This window comes from Salvia splendens, chromosome 22 (assembly GCF_004379255.2).
Source record: "Salvia splendens isolate huo1 chromosome 22, SspV2, whole genome shotgun sequence".
NCBI classification, from domain to species: domain Eukaryota; kingdom Viridiplantae; phylum Streptophyta; class Magnoliopsida; order Lamiales; family Lamiaceae; genus Salvia; species Salvia splendens.
The window spans coordinates 6,032,043-6,054,834 of record NC_056053.1 but is presented as its reverse complement, the minus strand read 5'-3'; the positions used below and the strand labels follow the sequence as shown (position 1 = coordinate 6,054,834).

The 22,792-nt window shown below is 37.0% G+C and overlaps 2 protein-coding genes and 2 non-coding genes across 4 annotated transcripts; 2 read left to right on the top strand and 2 right to left on the bottom strand.

The window, feature by feature from the left end:
* Window positions 1-1,420: 1,420 nt before the first annotated feature.
* Window positions 1,421-5,157, top strand: LOC121785930 (3-oxoacyl-[acyl-carrier-protein] synthase I, chloroplastic-like). Its single transcript, XM_042184414.1, has 7 exons — window positions 1,421-1,894; window positions 3,163-3,594; window positions 3,698-3,871; window positions 4,222-4,335; window positions 4,415-4,516; window positions 4,618-4,684; window positions 4,793-5,157. The coding sequence occupies exons 1-7, from the start codon at window positions 1,442-1,444 to the stop codon at window positions 4,858-4,860; spliced, it is 1,410 nt and encodes a 469-aa protein (XP_042040348.1). The 5' UTR covers window positions 1,421-1,441; the 3' UTR covers window positions 4,861-5,157.
* A 3,483-nt stretch (window positions 5,158-8,640) lies between these two features.
* Window positions 8,641-8,770, top strand: LOC121788142. Its single transcript, XR_006047594.1, has one exon. It is a non-coding gene; the product is annotated as a U6atac minor spliceosomal RNA (small nuclear RNA).
* Window positions 8,771-9,272: 502 nt separating this feature from the next.
* LOC121788202 lies at window positions 9,273-9,427 on the bottom strand. The gene has a single exon (XR_006047652.1). It is a non-coding gene; the product is annotated as a U4 spliceosomal RNA (small nuclear RNA).
* A 4,000-nt stretch (window positions 9,428-13,427) lies between these two features.
* Window positions 13,428-15,046, bottom strand: LOC121788061 (60S ribosomal protein L18a-like). The gene is made up of 4 exons (XM_042186921.1): window positions 14,915-15,046; window positions 14,698-14,813; window positions 14,396-14,459; window positions 13,428-13,943 (listed from the first exon to the last, which is right to left on the bottom strand). The coding sequence occupies exons 1-4, from the start codon at window positions 14,927-14,929 to the stop codon at window positions 13,602-13,604; spliced, it is 537 nt and encodes a 178-aa protein (XP_042042855.1). The 5' UTR covers window positions 14,930-15,046; the 3' UTR covers window positions 13,428-13,601.
* Between the last annotated feature and the right edge of the window lie 7,746 nt (window positions 15,047-22,792).

Here is a 22,792-nt window from a genome sequence, read left to right as displayed (position 1 = left end):
TCTAATACTATATTTTTTTAATTTTTCTCTTATTTTATTAAACTCGTATCATTTTAAATGTTTTACATTTTAGGATATTGACACCTAATATCATGGAACTTTCAAAAAGTTAGGTTTTCCTACGAACTTTGAAATTGACAAATAATATCACTTTATTATTTCCCACCAATGAAAAAAAAGACAAATAATATTATGATATAGAACTTTTTTTTCATCATTTCTCGACAACAACTTCGAGAGCTTCGAGTTTTTCAATATTTGAAGATAGATTTTCTTGAAGCACACCCTCCAAAATTGTTCTTCCATCTATTAATATAGCCTTCTTTTTTTTATTACTGGAAAATAACAAACCCGAGGTGAAGTTCATGGGAAAAACTTAACTTTTTGAAAGTTGCGTCAGTATCCCTATATTTTAGGGAGGAGGTAATATTTACGAAGTTAACTCTTATTTTTTAAAGCTATCAGACAAGCATAATATATTGTATAAGTTGGAATAATTAGATCATGATTAAGAGGTCCCAAATTTGAGTTATACCAATAATTATAAATCGACAATGCAGCATCATGAAAAAACAGAAACCTGATTATATAGTACTAATACTTAAATACAAGAAAATCCAAGAGCTATTACCCATAATTGGGCACATTCTCACGAAATGCAAACTATACTTTGTGTAGTACGTAAGAGACACCGAAAATGTTGGAACACACAAGTGAAATGATTTAATTCTTTTTATTTTTCTCATATAAAATAAATAAATAAATAATCCAAATTCGATTATTGAAAACATTTTTCATTGAACATTAATCTATTAATAAGGTGAAAAGTAAGGTCCCTTTGTCATAATTAAACCAAACCAAAGGAACATAGCCCTTCACATAATTTGGAGTAAATACATAACACATACAGAATGTTTCACATTTATTTTATATTAGTACAAAAAATTTGAAGTTTACATAAATCATACAAAATGTTTCACTCGTGTTTCAATTTTGTACATTCCGTTATTTTTGTTTGGATGTTTTTAACTCTTTGTCTATGTGAAGTACAAAATATTTCATAGTTGTTTCATGATAGTACAAAAAGTTTTATCATTGTTTCATATTAGTACAAAAAATTTCATCATTGTTTTATGGTTTGTACGTCACATAAGTGAAAAGTTAACATCGTTTAAACATATGTAACGGAATGTATTAAACTGAAACACAAGTGAAATATTTTGTATGATTATGTAAAATTCAAACTTTTTATACTAATATGAAATAAATGTGAAATATTTTGTATGAGATATGTATTTCCCCATATAATTTTGAAAAGTGAATTTAATAGTATCTAATAAAATAATCGAAATAATTAAATATTTGAGCAATAAAACCACCTTTAACTCTTGCGATTTGAGCTCACATCGTTGGCATCGAATCGAATTCCAAAAATTCCGCCATGCAATCCCTCAACTCCACCGCGCTCCGCCCCTCCCCTCTCGACCCGCTCCGCTCCGCCTCCCTGCCTGGATTGACCGCCGCCGCTAGACCGCTCCGCAGCAGCAGGAAGCTCCATTTCAGAATCTCGGCCTCCGCAGCGGCGCCGGAGCGGGAGACGGACCCGAAGAAGCGTGTGGTGATCACGGGGATGGGGCTCGTGTCGGTGTTCGGGAACGAGGTCGACGTCTACTACGACAAGCTGCTCAGCGGTGAGAGCGGAATCACGCTGATTGACAGATTCGACGCGTCTAAGTTTCCGACGCGCTTCGGCGGCCAGATTCGGGGGTTCAACTCGGAGGGGTACATCGACGGCAAAAATGATCGGAGATTGGACGATTGCTTGAGGTACTGCATTGTCGCCGGGAAGAAGGCGCTCGAGGGCGCAGATCTCGGCGGGGAGAAGATCAATAAGGTATAAATGTGTTTTTTTCGAGCTAGCTGATTTATTTAGGTTATTGGATTTCGTTTACAATTGATGCGTTTTTATTGAATTTGGTTTAGTAATGAGTAGAATGCTGAGTGTTTCCGAGTTTCGTATGATTTGGTGTATTTATGTGTGGATTCACTGGCAATTTGAATTTGAGCTTCTGAAATTAGATTATCGGTGACTTGAATCGATGTGTTTTAATTGACTGATTGTTTAGGTCTTAGGATTTCGGTAAAATCGATGTGTTTTATTCGAATTTGGTTTGATAATGTGATGATGTTATTTTTGTAAGTAGTGAGTAGAATGCCAAGTGTGTGTGAATTTTATTTGAAGTTGATTGTGATTGTGCATTTTTCAAGCTTGATTTTGAGCTATTTTTTGTGGTATTAAGATTTCCGTATGATTCATATGTTTTTAATTAAATTTGGTTTGATAATATGATGATCATATTGTATTAGTAATGCTGAGTGCTTTGGAGTTTCGGAGTTTGGGACTAGCTGTTTGTTTTGTGTGAAGATTTTTGGTGTCTCGTTATTCTGCTTCAACATTGCAGTGTGCCGAATTTCTCCAAAAATAGGGGTTTTGAACGTTTACTTTGATTTAATTTATTGGGATTTGCTGTTGGATCCTTGGCTTTGGTCTCTGCTTGATTACTGAACTATATTATTTTTGGAAATTGGGTTTTATAATGTGACGGAGATGTGGTTAGTAGTGAGTAGTAGCTTTTTGTTGTTGTCTATGCTTTTGGCTCAACACTCTATTTTCGTTGTGCATCACTGTGTCTGAGAGACAGTAGACTGAGAGCATCTTGTTGGCATTTTTTGGGTTTCCGGTTTTAAGGTCATGTGGATTCATCAGCTGTTTACATTGGATGTGGATTGGTGTTGTTATTGAGAAACTCTGTTTGTTTGTATAAGTTTCTTTTCTTCTTATTTATTGGAATTGGCTAATTGTGTGTATGAATTTCGTGTAGCTTCATTATGCTTCTGTTTGGAGCGTGCAAATCTTGCCAAAAATGGAATATTTGCTAGTTATTTTATCTTTAGATTGATCTCAATTATTGGGATTGGCTACCAGATTCTTGATTGTACTGTCGATTATTTCAGAATCCGCTTTTACTAAAGAGCGACTTTTGATTGTCGATTTGGCATATGCGTCATCTGTATTATTGTTTGAGTCTTCGTTGTTTCTATGGATATCTTTTGGCTTCGTGGGGACTGGTCTCCGAGCTGATTGTGTTTGTTGTCTTGCAGATTGATAAGATCCGAGGTGGTGTTCTGGTCGGGACGGGAATGGGGGGTCTTCAAGTATTCTCCGATGGTGTCCAGGCTCTAATTGAGAAAGGCCACAGGAAAATAACTCCGTTTTTCATACCTTACGCTATCACAAACATGGCCTCTGCTTTGCTTGCGATTGATCTAGGTTTGATGGGACCCAACTATTCGATTTCCACTGCTTGTGCCACCTCAAACTATTGCTTCTATGCGGCTGCCAACCACATCCGCAGGGGAGAAGCTGATCTGATGATTGCTGGCGGAACTGAAGCTGCAATTATTCCTATTGGATTGGGTGGTTTCGTTGCTTGCAGAGCGTTGTCACAGAGAAACGACGACCCACAAACTGCTTCGAGGCCCTGGGACCAAGATCGTGATGGTTTTGTTATGGGCGAAGGGGCTGGAGTTTTGGTAAGGGTTCCAACTTCTCATCTCTCTTCAAAACACCGGGCCTACATTCATGATTGGATCAGATAAGTTTAAATTAGTGTTTTCTTCGATCTTTTTTCAACAGGTGATGGAAAGTTTGGAGCACGCCATGAAAAGAGGGGCGCCAATCATTGCTGAATATTTGGGAGGTGCGGTAAATTGTGATGCATATCATATGACAGATCCCAGAGCTGATGGCCTTGGAGTCTCGTCGTGCATTCAGAGTGCCCTTGAAGATGCAGGCATTTCACCCGAAGAGGTACTTTTTCCTCCAAATATTAGAATTATATCCTCATATGATGCTCTGCATCGGCACAGCTGTACGTAGGAAGGGGTAAAACCTTATTACTTAATGTAACAGCATTCTCTAGTTTTGCGTAAAACCTTATTACTTAATGTAACAGCATTCTCTAGTTTTGCGATCATCCGTTTCCTAGTTAATGTAGGTGGCACTTTTTTGACGCATGAAACCTGTTTCTTGCATCTGTAATTGTATATAGCTATTTTCGAACTCAAAATTAACATTGAAACGTTATTTTTGGATCATTTTTTCGATAGTAAATTGGATTATTCAAGAAAGCAGCTTTAACTGGTCTAGCGCATTTGCAGGTCAACTACATAAACGCACACGCTACTTCCACAATTGTGGGTGATTTAGCCGAGCTTAACGCTATCAAGAAGATATTCAAGAACACTTCTGGGATCAAAATCAATGCAACTAAGGTAAATACTCTCTCTCTGTCTCTTCTCATTCATACAAATGCATGTGATGCTGATTTTCTGTGTTTGTATCTTCTTGCAGTCGATGATAGGGCACTGCCTTGGTGCTGCTGGTGGTTTGGAAGCTATTGCAACGGTGAAAGCAATTACAACAGGATGGCTTCATCCGACCATAAATCAATTTGTAAGTTAAAACGATACATAAACGAATACTTGCAAACACAGTCTGTGCTCGAAAGAAAGGTCTATACCATTTCTCTTAGAAATTACTTTTTTTTTCTGCAGAACCGAGAGCCGTCTGTAGATTTTGACACAGTTGCAAATGAAAAACAGCAGCACGACATCAATGTTGGTAAGATCTCGTGCATGATCATCTAATTTAACGTTGACCTAGATTTTATACACACTGGTTTGTGGTTTGGGGCCCAGTTTCTCACTCGTGTCTGAAATTTTTATGCAGCAATCTCGAATTCCTTTGGATTTGGAGGTCACAACTCTGTTGTTGCATTTTCTGCATTTAAACCATGATCCAATTCAAACAGAGTTGCTTGCAGCCGTCACAGTCTACCTCGTCTCGTTGTACTAGTCGCTCTCCTTCAGCATTTCGGCCGGGCTTATATCCGTCTAAATCGGCGCTAAGCCCTGAGTTTCTCGAGGATTAGTATTCCTTCCAGCCTACGTTTTATTGTAACCTCTTATCGAAAGCATCACTGCTTCAACCTTGTAGCAACAGCTCTGTTCTTTTTACTTGTATTTGTCTTTTTTTTTCTTGAACAACCATTAAAACTTTGTTATATTTTAGTGTCAATTTTCAGCCTATTTTCACTGAGAGGCATTATCCGCTAAACCATGGCGTTCGGACAAAACGACAACGTCTAATTAAGTTCAAAATAACATTTTGCCCATTTGTTTGAATTGATTGTCACATAATATGCTAAAAGAGAAAAATGAGATAATTGAGAAAAGACAAATTAAAATTAACCATATTTTATAATTTATTTGACAATTTATCAAAAACAGAATAAATATATTGAAATGATATTCAGCCCAAAAAAATATTCGAAAATACAAACCGAGCCAACGAATGGTGGGCTCAGACCAAAACCGCTTACCCCATTCCCGCCAAATTCCGAAGCCCTAACCACCATGAACTCAATCGCGGTAGTACATTTTTCTCTGTATTTTTCTGCATTTCTCACACGATTAATTGGAGGCAATTCAGACTGAAAGCGGAGCTGAAGAAGATTCACAATGGATCTCAACGATGATATCAGCAATGCGCACAAGCGCACTTTTCTCAAATTTTTCGAGCAAACGGTGAGTTTCCAAACAGCATTGTTCAATTTACTGGATTTATAACTGTTTTCGATTTTCTGGTTATTTGCATCACGGTTTAAAGCCATCCGCAACGCTGTCTCTTATCCGTCTCTTAACCGTCTCGTCTCTTAACTATTCATAGGCCCCACTATACTTTTCACTCCATCTCTTAACTAAGAGACAGCACCTGCAACCCTCCATCTCTTATCCGTCTCTTAACCATTTCATCCCTTAACTATTCATTCAATTTCATTTTTTATTTTTATTTCCAACAAATTCAATTAATAAAAAACACACTTCATTAAATAAAATAAAAATACAACTTAAAATTCAAAAAATAAAAAAAAAAACACATAATTAAAATCCTAAAAAAATAAAAATTACATAATTTAAAATACAATTTTATAGAAATTGAAAAAACTACTCCGCCGGCGAATCATCCCCCGAAGGCGGTGGCGGTGCACTCAAGCTACCTGGAGGCGGAATACCAATTTGTCTTGCCATATACTCAATTCCGGCAAGATGGGCTTGATATTGTGGAGGCATCATGCGGGAAGTGTCCGCCATCATGGCGGTCAAGTACATGGATAATAGGGTGTTCAAGCCCGAGCCCGAGCGCCTGGCTTGATTCGCCTCGGCCCCTCCTACCTCTAGCCGCCTTCGCCGCCTTGGTCCATTGCGTCCGACGGCGCCCACGGGAGGACCCCTCTGCATCGGTGGTCGTGCCCTCAACCTCATGTGAGGCAAACTCTTGTGCGGCGCTTGCCTGAACCGCCCTCACTAGATGAGTATTGGCCACCCGTCGTGTGCTTCGTGCGTTTCGAGGTCGAGCCTGTGCTGGACTGGACACCGCCAGCCCACCTTTCCTCGTCTCTGACCACCTCCCAAATATCGACATGTTTGAATTCTTTGCCGTTGTCGTAAAAAAAGACTCGTAAAGCCACTCTCAGAATGTCGGCTCCACTAGCTCCGCTTTGGTAATTCGCCGATTCATTGTTGTAGATCCAGCAAAATTTTTTGACTTCTCTGTCTACTCGGTCAAAATGACTCCGGAGCATCTTCAATGTGCGGCGGCGGGACCCCTTTGGCTTAATCTCGTTGTAGGCGTCGGTGACCTTTTCCCAAAAACACTTCCGGGTTTGTTGATTCCCGACGATGAGATCGTACGAGACGCTGACCTAGGCGTTGTACAGAGCAATCGTGTCCTTGCGGCTGTATGAATGATGGCCTACATCCTCCTCCTCCTCGGCCTCCTCCTCCTCCTCCTCAGCGTCGAATGCGCGAGCCCTGGAGCTTCCACCGCCTCGTCCTCCTTTCGGATTGGGTTCATCCGGATAATCCTCCCTAATTTGGGATAATCCCTGCGAATACCTCGGGGCGGAGGGATGAGCGTATGCATCCACATTAAAATGGGGTGGTTGGTACGCCGCCGGCGTCGACGAACCGGAACCACCCAAGACATTGTACATGCCCCCCAGTCGCCAAACGCGTTTATGTCAAAGCCGCCGGAGCAGCCATAGTTTCCTGTCGCCCGACATTTTGTATGAAAATTAGAGAGGTGAGATGAAAATTGGAGAGGAAATGAAGATGATTTGAGAAGAATAGACGTGTATTTGTGTGTATAATGAGGATGAAAGAGGAGTATTTATAAAATAAAAAAAGAAAAAATAACCGTTAAACAGTCATATGACCGTTTTTTAATTTTTAATTTTTTTTATTTATTAAAATCAAAATTTAAAAAAAATGATTTATTGCGTCAGCGTGACGACGTCCACTCGTGGGCGTCACGCCTAGCGCCAGCGTGCGCCAACCGTCTCGCTAGGACGAGACGCGGGGCTGCAACTCCGTCTCGACTCGCCGAGACGAAATAGAGATGGCAACGAGATGTGTTGCGGATGGGCTAAGCATCTCGTGAAATGCTAAAATTCGCAGGATTACAACGTTGAGCTGAAGAAATCTGTGGACGTAATGTTACTAAATGTAAGTGTGTAAATTGGATGATCTATGAGAAATTTGGATTCAACTACGTAATTATAAGAGATTTGGATTAAATAGCATTGTTTAAAAACTATCGTCGTCGTTGAGGAATGAAGGTTTGAAAAAGACGAATTTCCTTGAGGCTATTGTGCAATGATTCACAGAATATACCAATATTTGGATGAGGTTAAAGGATTGAGGTGTGGTGGGAGCTTAAGCCCCCTGGCTCCTCTTGGGGTCTTCCACTCATCATCGTCAGGTAAAAGGAAAATGTGGTTTTACTGTTGTAGTGTTTGCCCAAGTTCATATTTGTGATAGAGACTCTAATAGTTGGAACTTTTTGTTCTCTTGTTAGGCCAAAAGTTGATGATTTGGTGGATTCCTGGGGATCGAGTTTGGAATTTACAAGGCAGTGTGAATGGAGTATTCAGGTTTATGATTTTACTCATTTTGTCATTCCATGAATTCAGGGAAGTCCTCTACTCTAAGCATTTGATATGATATGTGTTTTAGAGGGGAGGGACACTTCCAATCACTGCAAATACGTCGTCTATCAACTGCCCATGCTAAGCTGAAGCTGAAGCTGCGACGACAGGTACTACTACACTCTACAGTAGAATGCTTCTGCTCATTCATCATCTCGATTCTAGTTGGACGTGATCTTTACACAGTTTTCTGAAAATACACAAACCTTTTCCTCAATTTTTACACTTGCTATAATGTTGGATCTTGAAACAGAAACCTTTTCATGAATTTTGTGTGAAGTGATGCGGAAGCGATGGATGTAGATCCACCTCTAACAAACGAAGTGAACATATCATCAGAGAGGTCTGTTTCTGATCTATGCATTCATTTATTGAATCAACAATTCAATTCATTTCATTTCCTTTCCTAGCATATGTACTCAATCAAAAATTGAGATAGTGGTTGTTTGTGAAATTGTAGGTACGTCCCACATCGAAATATGAATATAAAAAGAGAGAGTTTATAATAAGAGAAGCAATGATAAGAGGCGTGTTCGTAGAAAGGAGAGATGGTTGGCATCTCCCCCGACAGGGACGGGAACAGCCTTCGGGCTTTACCTGTTACCAGCACATCCGGTTAAGGCTTTCCACTTCCGTGGATCTTATAACCCAATTTTTTTGTTTCCTTTTTTTCTATTATTTTTATAATTGCTATATTTAAAATTCAATTTATCCCCATTTTCATGATAATATTTATTATTAGAAAAAATATTACTCCTACTACTTTTTTTTTCAAAAAATAGAAATTTTATTATTTTTAACCTTTCTCGGCAAATTAATAGAGAATAAAGTCATTTCTTCACTCATTTTTTCTAATTTTGTGGTTCAGGCCCTTTTGTCTCGATAATTATATACACAGATGCTAGTACAGCCTGTAACTAAAGAAAAAAATATTAAGTTTATTAAAAATTATAATGAAACCAGAAAGTTTAGAATATGATTAAAAGTTTTATAATTAAATAAAATTTCACTCTGACTATATTTTAGTAAATACTATTTTCTTATATCAAACATATTAGTAGTATAATTATTTTTTACTGCAAAAAAAATGAAACTCTGGAATTATTTTACTAACGTAAAATTGAAACTTAAAGCAAGAAAATTTAGATAACTGAATTGTAGAGCTTTACCCTAACAAGAGGGAGCTCTTCCAGAAATTCTCAACAGCCCAAGTCAAGCCCAGGCCGAAGAGGGGGTTTGGAAATAGTTTTCAACCAGCAATAGACGCGCCTCAGTTAGAACCTCACTAGCTGCGTCATTGCCCCAAGCGCAAAGATAACTCTTACTATGTACCCACCTCACTTTTATTACAAGAGCTAATATATTTCCTTTTACAATTTTCCGATGTGGGATATAAGGTGTGTTGGTGGAATTACATTTCTACTGTTTTGTTTGTATTTGAAATTCATAAAATGCTCACAAATTTGATATTTGTTGTGATGTTTATAGATATTATCGAATACAAATACAAATACAAATACAAGAGCCAATTCACAAGCTACTATTCAACACCTAGCAAGAAAATATAGAGAAACAGAAAGAGATAGCAAGGAAGAAACAACTAATGGTGTTTGTTTTTTTCCCAAGCTCCTAAAATGTGTTCCACAATTTCATTTACTCCAACACCATGCTTATACAAAAACAAAGATATAAGCACACATCTCACCTACATTGATTCCATAATTTTAGCTACACTCAAGCTAGATACCTACTGTATTGTAATTGAATAATAATAGAAATAAACAATCATTCAGCAATGAAATTGATAGAGATATGTTTCTTCTTGAAGAGGAGATAAAGTCGTACACAATGGTTTTAAGTTGAACCAAAATTCAAAACTATCTAGAATGAGCCATAAAAGGACTATTTATACATGTGAATTGACAGAGACATTCCAGTAGCATATCAAGTCTAAGACCATCCACAAAGCGTCTCGCGCCGGGCTCGCGTCTCGTCTCGGAGAGACGAGACCCCCGCGAGACGCATTGCAGCGGCCATCTCGTCTCCAGCTCGCGACCGTCTCGTCGCGTTGCTCGTCTCGGAGAGACACGAGACGAGCTGTCTCGCCACGCGCCCGAGACACGTGGCACGTCCCCATGCGTGCGTGACGCTCACTCGCTGGCCCGCGAGTGGGCGTCGTCACTGATGACGCAATAATTCATTTTTTTTAAAAAAAAATCGATTTTTAATAAAAAATTTTTTTTTCAAACGGTAATATTACCGTTAAATATTTATTTTCATTTTTTAAATTTTAATTATTTTACTCTATAAATAATTCTATTCCATACTCATTTCAAACACAAACACACATCTATTCCTCTCAAATCCTCTCTATCACTCCAATTTCCATCTTCAATCAACTCAAACAAATGGATCCTTTTGAGCAAATGCGCCAATTAATGGAACAATCACTCGAAGAAGATCGACGACGAGAGGCGGAGGAAGCCGCACCACCCCCACGACGCTCCCGGAAGTACATCAATCGGAACCGGGAGGAAGCCGCCGCACGGTTAGTACGCGACTACTTCTGCGATAACCCGATTTGGGGAGATACCTATTTCCGTCGCCGTTTCCGCATGCCGAAACCGCTATTTCTCCACATAGCGAATACTTTGGCGGCCAGGGAGGAGTTCTTCCGAGAAGGGTTCGACGCGGTCGGTCGTCCCAGCCACACGACGCTGCAGAAATGTACTGCAGCCATCCGGCAGCTTGCGACTGGACAAACGGCCGACATATTCGACGAATACCTGCACATCGGAGACAGCACTGGGCGCTTGTGCTTGCTCAACTTCTGCAGAGGCGTCCGGGCAGCCTTCAGTGACGAATTTCTCCGGAGGCCAACCACGGAGGATTGTCAGTTCCTCCTCAACCTGCACGAACAAGTGCACGGATTCCCCGGGATGCTTGGCAGTGTCGATTGCATGCACTGGCAATGGAAGAATTGCCCGGTGGCTTGGAGGGGTTCCTACACGAGCGGCCACAAAGGCACCCACCCAACCGTTGTACTCGAGGCCGTTGCCGACTACCGACTTTGGATCTGGCACGCGTACTTCGGGGTCCCTGGCTCGAACAACGACGTAAACGTGCTCCAACAGTCCGACCTCTTTACCGAAGTTTTGGATGGTAAAGCGCCGGCCATAAACTTCGTCGCCAACAACCGGCGGTATAAAATGGGGTACTATCTCGCCGACGGCATCTACCCGAAGTGGCCGACCTTCGTGAAGACGTGCGGCAGGCCAGCGAACCCAAAGCAGGCTCTTTTTGCGCAGAAGCAGGAGGCTGCGCGCAAGGATGTGGAGAGGGCGTTCGGGGTTCTCCAAGCGCGCTTCAACATCATCAAAGCCCCGGCTCGTTCGTGGTTCATGGAGAGCATGGTCGACATCATGTATACGTGCATAATCTTGCACAACATGATTGTCCGAGACGAAGGACCCGATGCCGGAAATTGGTTCGACCCCGAATCCCCCGGAAGCTCAACCGCAAGTAGTCCGCCGCGAAGTGGAGCGCATCCATCTATACAAGAACGGTTGGCTATTCGGGCAAGGACACGCGACTCTAGCGCCCACACCCAACTCCAAGAGGATCTAATTGAGCACATTTGGGAAAACTTTGGCGGAGAAGATTAAATTATGTCATTTTTATTTTTTTAGAATTTTAATTATGTCTTCGTTTTTTTTAATGTTAAGTTGTAATATTGTTTTAATTTTAATAAAGTGTGTTTGTTTAAATTGAATTGGGTTTTTAAAAAAATTATAAATTAAATTGAATGAATAGTAATTAAGAGACGGTATAGAGACGGTTAAGAGACGGAGCGTTGCAGGTTCCGTCTCTTAGTTAAGAGATGGAGGAAAAAAGGACAGTGGGGCCCTCAAATAGTGCTCAAATAGTAGTTAAGAGACGGTTTAAGAGACGGTATAGAGACAGCGTTGTGGATGGCCTAACTATCAAATCTAAACACCCAACCATTGCCATCTCTCTCATCTCATGCACCTGTTATACTTCACTTTAAAATGAATTTCGCTAGATATTCTCTATTCTTCTATTTTCATATGTATAAACTTACTACGCCCTCACAGTCCCTAAAAATTTGTCATATTTTATTTTCTGCACTCATTTTGAAAAAATGATAATAAATAGTTAAAGTGGAGAAAATGGTAAAATAAGAGAGGGAATATTAGCCCAACCCTTATCATCTACTATCGCAATACTTCCAAGCTAGATGTTGGCAAAAACGAAAATAATTATATGCATCAACTCTGTGCACAACGCTACAAAAAAAAGTTGTTTTGGTGCCTTGCAAATAAGCATATATGCTTGCAAAACGTCATTTTGCAAGTACTTTGCGAGCAGGAAGGGTGCTCCCCATTAGGCTCGTCGCAAATATTACAAGCACCTTACCAAGCACATGCTGAAAAACTTGCGAGCGCGTTGACTAGTGCTCCCAAAATCTGGTGGTCGAATCAGTACTTTGCAAGCACTTTTTGCTCACAAGGAGTACTGTTTTTTCATTTAACTGAAATGATTCTCTATCTATTTATACTACTCTCTCCGTTCCATAGTAGTTGAGACATTTCTTTGGACACATGATTTAAGAAATTGGTCTGTTAAAGGTTAAAGTGGAGAGGAGAAAATAAGAGAGGGAGAAATTAAAAGAGATGAACAGAAAGTAAAATAAGAAAGGGAATAAAGTTTTTAATAAAAAAAAATGACTCAAACCTCAGGACAAACAAAAAAGGAATACGACCCAACTACTTTGGGACGGGGGATTATTAAGTTTGTCTATCTAATGAAGTGCATTTTATTTTTTACTAACAATCTTTAAACATTTTTTTCTCTATCCCATTCTTAGTTATCAATTTTATATTACTTCATCTACTATTAAATTTTTTTTCGTAGATAATGATTGTACAAAGTATTAGTGACATTTCATGAAGTTATAATTACTCCATTTCGTCTCTAAAAATTTGTCACTGTCAATATTATATTTTCCTCAGTACATCCAAACTATTTTCATAATCGTATTACAATTAACAATCAAATAACAATTTTCAACTTTCCACAACTATTAAGTACGGATTTTTAGAAACAATTCTTATTCAAAACAGCGAAATGAATCGAAGTTGAAATGATTAAAATTACATAATTTCAAAAAATATTACGTGTAGATTAAAAAAATCTTTAAAATTACATAAGATTCTAGCGTTCACTTTCATTTTAAAATCACTTGACCATTCCTCTTCAAGCATAAGAACGAAAAGAAGGAAAAATTATTACCCATACACGAAGAACCAGAAATCCTGTATTTCATAAGAGCATTCAACAAACCTTATAGATAAAAGCTTAATGTGCAAGCTAAACAAGCAAGACATGGTACAAGTCCAGCAAAAGTCAAAACTGATAATAGTTTGCAGAAATATAGGGCTACCGCCTTCCCACAAACGACAAAGCTTCTTACACGAACAGGTTGGGCCTGGTTGCCTTGTATGTGGTTTTGAGCTTCCTTGTTGGTGGCCTCACTTTCCTGTACATCAGGGGGAACTTGATCTTGGAGTTGTGGAACTGCTTCGTGCTCTCCCTCTTGCAAAGCTTAGCTGGGACGGTGGCAGTCTTGATGATCTGGATGCAGTGGTGGCGGACTCTGTGGCGGGAAGCCATCTCGGTGTACATCTGCTCAACACCACCGTTCAGGGTGGTGTCGCGGTACTCTTTGTACATGTTGTGGTAGCCAGTCCTGCTTTGATACCTCAACCAGATGCCGTAGTTCTTAATTGTTGTGGGGTTCTTTTCAAAAATCTATAATGAAGAAATGGCACAGGATGCACATTCAGTACAAGAGTTTTAAGTTCGTTACATGGCGAACAATAACTACAGACAAAGGCAATTACATACATTCAAACCAAGAAAAGAATGATATGTGCTGCAAAATGGATTAAAAACAAACATAAGGAAAAAGGATGATGATACACCTAATAACATTGTGCTTGTTTCTGCAAAATCTCTAGATGAAAATCTGGAGTTCACAAGGGTGGAAGACGATAAAACAAGGCCTTACTATCACTGGTTTATTTTATATACTATAAAATGCGCCGAAACATCAATGTCCAAACATTTGAAACACATAGCAGATTATCAAATCCAACTTATATCACTAAAGTGTTGTCAAGTGTCAACTAAATTCAATCAAACAACACAATTATTAAAATATACAACAACGATAAACGACACGGTTTCGAGCAAGCATATACCTCATTGATAGCAAGAACCTGACCATTACTCTTCTTCACCTTCTTCAATTTCCTCAGAAAGTACCTTCATAGATAAATACAAACACACACACATTCAATTTCAATCCAGCAATCCTAAATCCCCAAATCAATTTCTCAGTATAACCTAATATTAGCAAGTTACATTCATAATTCTTCACCACAAAAAGAGAATCATTTATCCAATTTTCCACAAAATAAACTAACAATTCATTCATTCAACCACGAACACGAATCAATCTAGTTAATCGCGCAGAGAATTCTACACCGAAGCTCAAAATTACCAAAATTTGGACTTGGCGCGGACCTCGTTGGTCGCCCACAGCTTCATGCGGTAGATCTTGGGGTGCTCATCCGTCTCCGTCGGCAAGGCTCTTCCGACCACCTGATACTGGTGGAACTGCAAACACCGCCATTCAAAAAATCAAATCAGTACTCATTGTTTCAACACACAAAAAAACTGAATCAACGATCAAATTCGGATAGAGAGAGAACGCATACTTTGTATGTCACCATTTTCGCCGATTCTGAATCTCTCCTGAAGCCTGCGGGCGGGGCAATAGCTAATGTAGGGTTTTTGCGGATTTGAGATGGTAAAGAAGAGTTCAAGAAAACCCTACTTTCATTTGGGCTTCTCTTTAATTATGGGCTTCGTTTCTTTCTGGATTCGGCCTTTTTTCTCCCATATTACTCTTCTCGAAAATATTTTCATTCTACACTATGTTAATAATAATATTCCGTCCGTACGTATTAGGAGTTCCGGTTTATCATTTTAGTGTATCTACCATTAGGAGTCTTGGTTCACTTTTTACTATAAATGGTATTACTACCTCTGTCCTAAAAAAATACTAGAAACATTTGAAAATAGCACAGATTTTAATGCACAATTGTTAAAGTAAGAGAGAAGAATTGGTAAAATAAGAGAGAAGAAAAGAAAAATTGGTAACGTAAGAGAGAGAAAAAGAAAAGATAGTGGAAATAGTGTTAATGATTTGTGGAGTTCATGTCCTAAAATAGAGTTTTAGAAAGTTTATATTTTTAGGGGATGACCCTAAATGGAAATAGTTTCTATCTTAAGGGACCGAAGTAGTACAAAACTAATATATTATAAAAAGGGGTCTCACATTCTACTATATTTTTCTATCTACTTTCCTTCATATTTTTAAAACTCGTGTTGAATTTTTGAATAAGACTTCTAATGGCGGATAAAGAGTACCTTAATAGAAGTAACTTTTTTGTGCATTTGACTTTATTAGAATTCCACTTTTACCCCCACTAGTTTAAGTTATCAAAATTAATAGTTTTATGTCACAGCCTACTTTAGTGTTAGATTTAAGAAATTGATGTTCAAAGGTTAGACAAAGAAAGAATAAAGTTCTTGTCACAAAAGAAGATGTAGCAAAATATTTGGGACAATTACTTATGTAGTTAAGTAATGATTAGCAAACTAAGGCACCGTTTGATAGCTATGTTACAGCTAGATAATAGGACTGATCCGGGTTTAACTGTGTGTTTGGTAGCTATGTTATAAATCTGCATTACCCGTGTTTTGTAACCGACTCGGACAAAGCCCACTTAAAAGCCTATGTTTCAAGAAACAATGTAACTACCCATTCGCCTAAGTTACATATCTAGTCTACCTAGTTAGTTTTAGGAAAATACAATTTTACCCATCAATTTTATATATAGCTATATTTATATATACACTATATTTTATACACACATACTTTTAATAATATTTCAATATAACAAATAATAATTAATTTAATTAATAATGTGTAATAATATAATAAAATAAGAATTAAACTATATAATTATTCATATAATTAATGTACGATGAGAAATGCTAAGTTATGGTGTGCTTGAGTATTTTTTAATATACATAAAAAATATGTAATAAAAATAAAAGTAACAAATATAGTTATGATATATTCATTAATTTTTTATTTTTACCATTTTTATATAATAAGAAACGGTATGCTCGGATAATTTTCATATAAATAAAATTATATAATAAAAAATAATATTAACAAATTTAAGTTATGATCATATTTATTATGTACTCCTTTTTTAGTATTTTATATAATAAGAAATGGTATGCTTGGGTATTTTTCATCGTCAACAAATTGCCAAAACCACCCAAAATCAAGGCAACATAAGGATAGTTTGATCATTATGTTAAATTAATGAGGATAATTTTGACGAGCCTAATTTTCTCTTTAGTTATAACTTGTTGTACCAAACATCTAAGGCCCTACTTGGTATGATGGAATGGAATGACATTCCTATCTCCATACCATTCCTTTGCTTGGTAAATTTTTTTCTTAGGAATCACCATTCCATTTGGAATGGCCATTTCATTCCACATAGGATTAGTCATTCTATCCATTTAGCTAAGGAATGACCATTTCATTTCATTTCATATTCCTTTCATTCTTACTTTAAATTTTAACAAAATTATATATTATTTTATATTATATTTAAATTTAATATCATCACAATTTTATAATAAAATTAAAATTTAAAATTTTTAATAATTGATAAATCCACACCCACACACACTACACACACTTCACATACAACACATATTTCACATATTTCACACACTACACAAACTTCACACATTTCACACTCTACACACAATTCACACACTACACACATTTCACACAGTTCACGCACTACACACATTTCACGCATACACACACTACACACATTTCACCCACTACACACATTTCACACAGTTCACACACTACACACACTTCACACACACACTATACACAAAAAATATGTATAGTGTGTAGTGTGTAAAATGTGTAGTGTGTGTAGTGTGTAAAATGTGTGGTGTGTGAAATGTGTGTATTGTGTGAACTGTGTGTAGTGTGTGAAATGTGAGTAGTGTGTGAAATGTGTGTAGTGTGTGAAGTGGTGTAGTGTGTGAAATGTGTGTAGTGTGTGAACTGTGTGAAGTATGTGTAGTTTGTGTATTGTATGTAGTGTGTGAAGTGTGTGAAGTTTTAAACATATTTCTATATTAATTTATAGTTATCAAACATGAGAATGAAATCAATCAAGGAATAACAATTTCATTCCTTTTGCATTCCTTGTGCTTACCAAGCACACGAATGGAATGGAATGGAATCCTCATTCCATTCCCACCTTCATTCTATTCCTATCTCCATTCCATTCCCTTCCCATTCCATTCCATCATATTAAGAAGTCCCTAAATAGGATAACTCACAATTATCCTTAGCTATCAAACACCCAATCAAGATAAATTAACTAATCAAAACTAAGATAATTATCACTATTTGTGTCTTGTCTAATTGAAACATAACATAAGCTACAAAACGATGCCTCGATGGAACGGTCTCAGCAAGAGTGATACAAAGTACAAATATAAATTTTAGACAAGAACATAACATGTTGTGACAGAATAGGTCAATTGTGTAATCGAGACAAACAGAAACATAAAGAGACACAAAATTTATGTGTTTCACCAATATTGTGTTGGCTACGTCCACAGACAGAAAACGGAGAATAGATTGTATTCAGATTGTTTTTCAGAGTACAAAGTTATGCACCCTACTTCTTTATAAATAGGCACACAGACGACGGGCTAGGCCCAATAAGACAATTATGGCACAAAACAGAAACATATCATACCGTCGGCCGGGGGCACTCCGCCCAAGACCCCAGGCAAGGGGACGTTGCCCCCCTGACTCGCTGACCGGAAGACCCCGTTCGGATAGCGGCAGATTGTACAAATTCAAGGCATACTAACATAACATTAAGGGAAAAATTGAACAAGGACAAGAGGCTCATATATATGAAAATGTTTTCATCACTATCTCTAACACCCAAATTAAAACTGAACAATCATGGGGTACTTGCAAGAAATTGGACGAAGGGGCTCATATACGGTACACATTTTTATGTCATTGCCTCAATAAACTATAAATTGCACAATAACTCCAACACCCACGATAAACTCATATATTGCATAGTTTTCAGGATTAGATTTAGCATGGTTTACTTGGTTTTAGGACAGGCTTTCTTTTTTTGTCTAATCATACTTCGATTCGTTATGTCAAAAGCACATCCTGCAGGTATTTTCCGCGTTTCAATCGCAGCTATGTAAAGAAAGTTATGTCTGTTTTACAAAGACTGTGCACTCTAGAAAATTCTACACGACCGTGTTAGTTTAAGCCACCATATCGAGTACGACCATCATCAGTCTATTAGTCCTACCCGACCAGGTAGGAATTGACCCTAAATTCCATATTTTTATCTATTTCTGTCCCATTGGAGTGTAAATACAAATGCTAGGGCACATATGAAAGAGAAGAGATTCACATATTCACTCAAGCTCTAGAAAGATGACGAATTCAAGAGTGGAAGTCCAAAATCATTCCACATAGTGAATACGAAGGTTCCAACCAAGATTCCATCATCTATTAGTGCATTTGGTTTGGTCTATGTTTTAACACAATTGCTTTGACACTTTTATTCTGGAACATGAGTAACTAATTCTTATGTAGAATTTTATGGTTTAGATACATTTATATGGTTTAATTAATTGTGGTTCATTTATGTTGGCTTATGCGTGTGAATATTTAATGATTCTTGATTGCTATCTATTTAATTGATTCATCATCCTTTAAATATTTTAGATTTTTTTTACAAGATTCGAGAGATGCATATTATATGCTTGAAATATGAACGGTTAACATCTTAACAAACGTGATTTGGGAAACTTGAGATTGTGTATGAGATTATTAAATTGATAACTAGATGTTTAATGAGAATGTTATTATAGCCAATTCAAGGAGAATATTATCTGCAAGGAGAATTGGATTAGATTTGTATAATTCATAATTTATGCAATCCGTGAGGAGGTACAGCTTTAAAATTTGTTTAGACTATCAACTATTGAAACAATTAGGGTTGCCAAATTGGATATCCAAAGCAGGAAAAAAAACACCCCTGAAACCTAAACCCAAATCTAAATCGAGTATCCAATTACCAAAAATCGGTTATTCGGTCACGAAAATACCCAAACTCTGGTAATTTTGAAACCTGATCGTAGAATCGGGTGGAAATTAGCTGATCATATACTTGACTTTATGTATTTGAAAATAAATACCTGGAATACGCATTCAACACTTCAACACTTGTTCAGTAACACAACAATATTTATGTATATAAATACAAAGTTTTATTAAAATTTTGAACTATTCTCATCTTCTACATAATTTAAATTAAACCCAAATTATTTTTTGAGGTAATAAAACGCCTATTGTCCTAAAATTAACATCAAAGCACAAATAATATCGTACATTTGGACGATTCACCGTTAGGAAATTGCTTCCTCTTCTTTCCGGTCGTCACGATGAACCAAATTCACTAAAAAAAATACTCCCTCCGTCCCATTCTAAGTGGCACGTACATTTCCTTTTTTGGATGTATCACTCTAGCTGACACATTTTTTAAAACAGAAACATCTTTATCTCTACTTTATTCTCTCCTACTTTATTTTCTATCCACTCAACTTACAAAAACAAAACTACATACAATCTTGTGTCGCCTAAGAAATGCTCTACTTAGAGTATGATGAAGCGGAATATATATTACTTGTTGCCGACGAAGTTCTGACTATCAAAGGTAACCCTTCGACCAAAGGTTTCATCGCCGAATATGTGATTAGTAAATACTGTTAATTTCGGACTGCTCATATTATCCATTGACATACATATATATATATATATATATATATATATATATATATATATATATATATATGTGTGTGTGTGTGTGTGTGTGTGTGTGTGTGTGTGTGTGTGTGTGTGTGTGTGTGTGTGTGTGTTAAGGTCCTTCGCAGATTTTCAGTCCAAGCTTCTTTTTAATCTCAGCCCTTGGATCATTGAATTGGATGATTGTGATAATCTGCATTATTACACTATAATGATGCATTATTAGTCGGTGTGCATTATTCAACTGAAAATCTGCATTATTACACTATAATGGTGCATTATTAGTCAGTGTGCATTATTCAACTAAAAATCTGCATTATTAAATGACACGTGACATCAATCTAACCGTCGGATGATAAAATCGTGGGGTTGAGATTAAAAAGAACAATAGAACAAAAGATACAAAAAGGAAATGAATACATCTCTATATATATATTGACTAATTTAACCTTTTATTGATGGGATGTATTAAGATGACAACACTCTTTATTGTGACACCATATCACCATTTTAGGCCATTGGATCTTAAAATCGTGTGTTTGTCAAGCTTCCATGTGGCATGATTTGCTGAATCAATTAAAAACGCGGAGGGATTTAATAGGAAATCTCTAATTTTACATTACCAGATTGCAGTGTTATTCATTGAATATTGCAGTCTTATCACAACAATATTGCAGTTTACAATATCTAATACTTTGGCCTGCAATATCCAATACGCTAGACTGGAATCTATAAGTGACACTGTGACAACACGTAGCCTGCAATAGTATAAACGCTACACTGCAATCTATAGATTGCTGTCTAGTGTATTGGATATTGCAGTCGGACAAAAATTGCAGTCTACCGTATTGGATATTGCAGCCTGAGAAAATTTGCCCTTGAGCGTTTTTTATGATTGACACATGGCAACTGATTATTCGTCCACGTGTACAAACGATTGGCTAGGAATGGTAGTATGATGTCACTTTAAGAGGTGTTGTCATTTTAACACAATCATTTAGGAGATCAGTCAATATCAATGATTTTTAGATCTTTGTTATACACTATAGCTAGGAAGTGGTATCACTGTAATATGACCATATTATTATATACTGATTATTCAATCAAAATTTTATTAAATAACTTTATATTTCAACACTTTGTACCTTCGAAAAAAATAACGGGAGCATGAATTATGACCTAATTTTGTGCATTATCCAATAAAATGGAGCCATAAAGATACGAGGGCATTATTGGTATACGAATTATAGGATTTTTTTAAAATAAAAATCGATTATTATATGAACCAGTCCAGTTTTCTTAATAATCAACTCACTCATCTTTCCTACTTTATCCTCTTATCTCTCCTACTTTATCTTTTCTCTTACTTTATTCTTTTTTTATCTTTCTTACTTTACTCTCTCTCTTACTTTACCATTAATAATTTAATTCATCAAACAACACTACCTAAATTCTTGTCCCAAAATTGAAACGTCTCGCTTAGGCCGGGACGGAGGGAGTATTTTTTTACAAATAATAAAAATAATGAAAATAATAATATTATTTCTTAATGGGTTATCCGTATCCAACCTGCATCCAACCCGAACCCAATCCGAATTTTTCGGGTTCTAAACGGATCAACCCAATATGGACACGAACCCAATAAGGCTTTACCCAAACCCATTATTTTCGTGCGGCTTCATGTCGGATTAACGTGTCGGGTCAAAAATTGTTAGCCCTAAGTATGTAGTGTGTTTGGTTCATGAGATTGAATCCTAGATGGATAACTATATGATAATTATTCATAGCCAACTCCCTTCAACTAAAATAATCTTACAACTCAATCCTATAATATATCTTGGTACTATTTCATCTAGAAAATCGAACATCACCTTAAGGTATAATTATCCTAAATCTCGTGCTTAAAAGAAGCGTCTCGCTTATGACAAAACAGAGAAATACTATTTTAAAATGAGTTTTGAATTTAGATAAGCTTTTTCATGGTGAAATAAGCTCAAATTGTTATAGAAGTTGCAGTTAAGATATTATTTAAGATATTATTGTATAATGAATGGTGGTGTAGATGTTGTTTAGGGCATCCATAATAAGCCCTAAAAATCTGTCACAATTTTTTTTTTCATTTGTCACGTTAGCATTTCTAATTTTAGCCACAATATCTATAATAAGGCACTACCAAAATCAGTCTCAAAATCAGCCACAACTCATTTTACTATTTTTCATATTTTGTTATTTAAATTTTCGATCTAGACACTAACACAGATAAAAATATCGATAGTCCAACACGATTTAAAAAAGATTATAATGCTATATTTTATTTGATTAAAATTCCTACTTAAAACTTTAAAAGAGAAGAAGAATGAAGATAGTAAAAATTTTGATTTCAGCCGCGGCTAAAACGACCCACAATAAGACCGAAAAAACATCCTCACGGCGGGCAACTGATTTTGAGACCTTATTGTGAATGCCCTTAGCATCTTGTAATGACTCCTAGCTACCTAGTTTATGCTCTCTACGCCATATAGGCTTTTTTCATGTCTTTTTTTTTTTCGTTTTGTAATAATGGTTTGTTTTTTGGCTGGGGTTGCTCATGAAGTGATATACGTGCTTCTGCCTAAAGTGAATTGTATTG

Coding starts and splice junctions, on each gene's coding strand:
- LOC121788061 (XM_042186921.1), bottom strand. Junction 14,460..14,697: donor CGCGCCAAGTCCAAATTTTG/GTAATTTTGAGC, acceptor TTATCTATGAAG/GTACTTTCTGAGGAAATTGA. Junction 13,944..14,395: donor AGGTTCTTGCTATCAATGAG/GTATATGCTTGC, acceptor TCTTCATTATAG/ATTTTTGAAAAGAACCCCAC.
- LOC121785930 (XM_042184414.1), top strand. CDS start 1,442: ATGCAATCCCTCAACTCCACCGCGCTCCGCCCCTCCCCTCTCGACCCG. Junction 3,595..3,697: donor GCGAAGGGGCTGGAGTTTTG/GTAAGGGTTCCA, acceptor TTTTTTCAACAG/GTGATGGAAAGTTTGGAGCA. Junction 4,517..4,617: donor ATCCGACCATAAATCAATTT/GTAAGTTAAAAC, acceptor TTTTTTCTGCAG/AACCGAGAGCCGTCTGTAGA.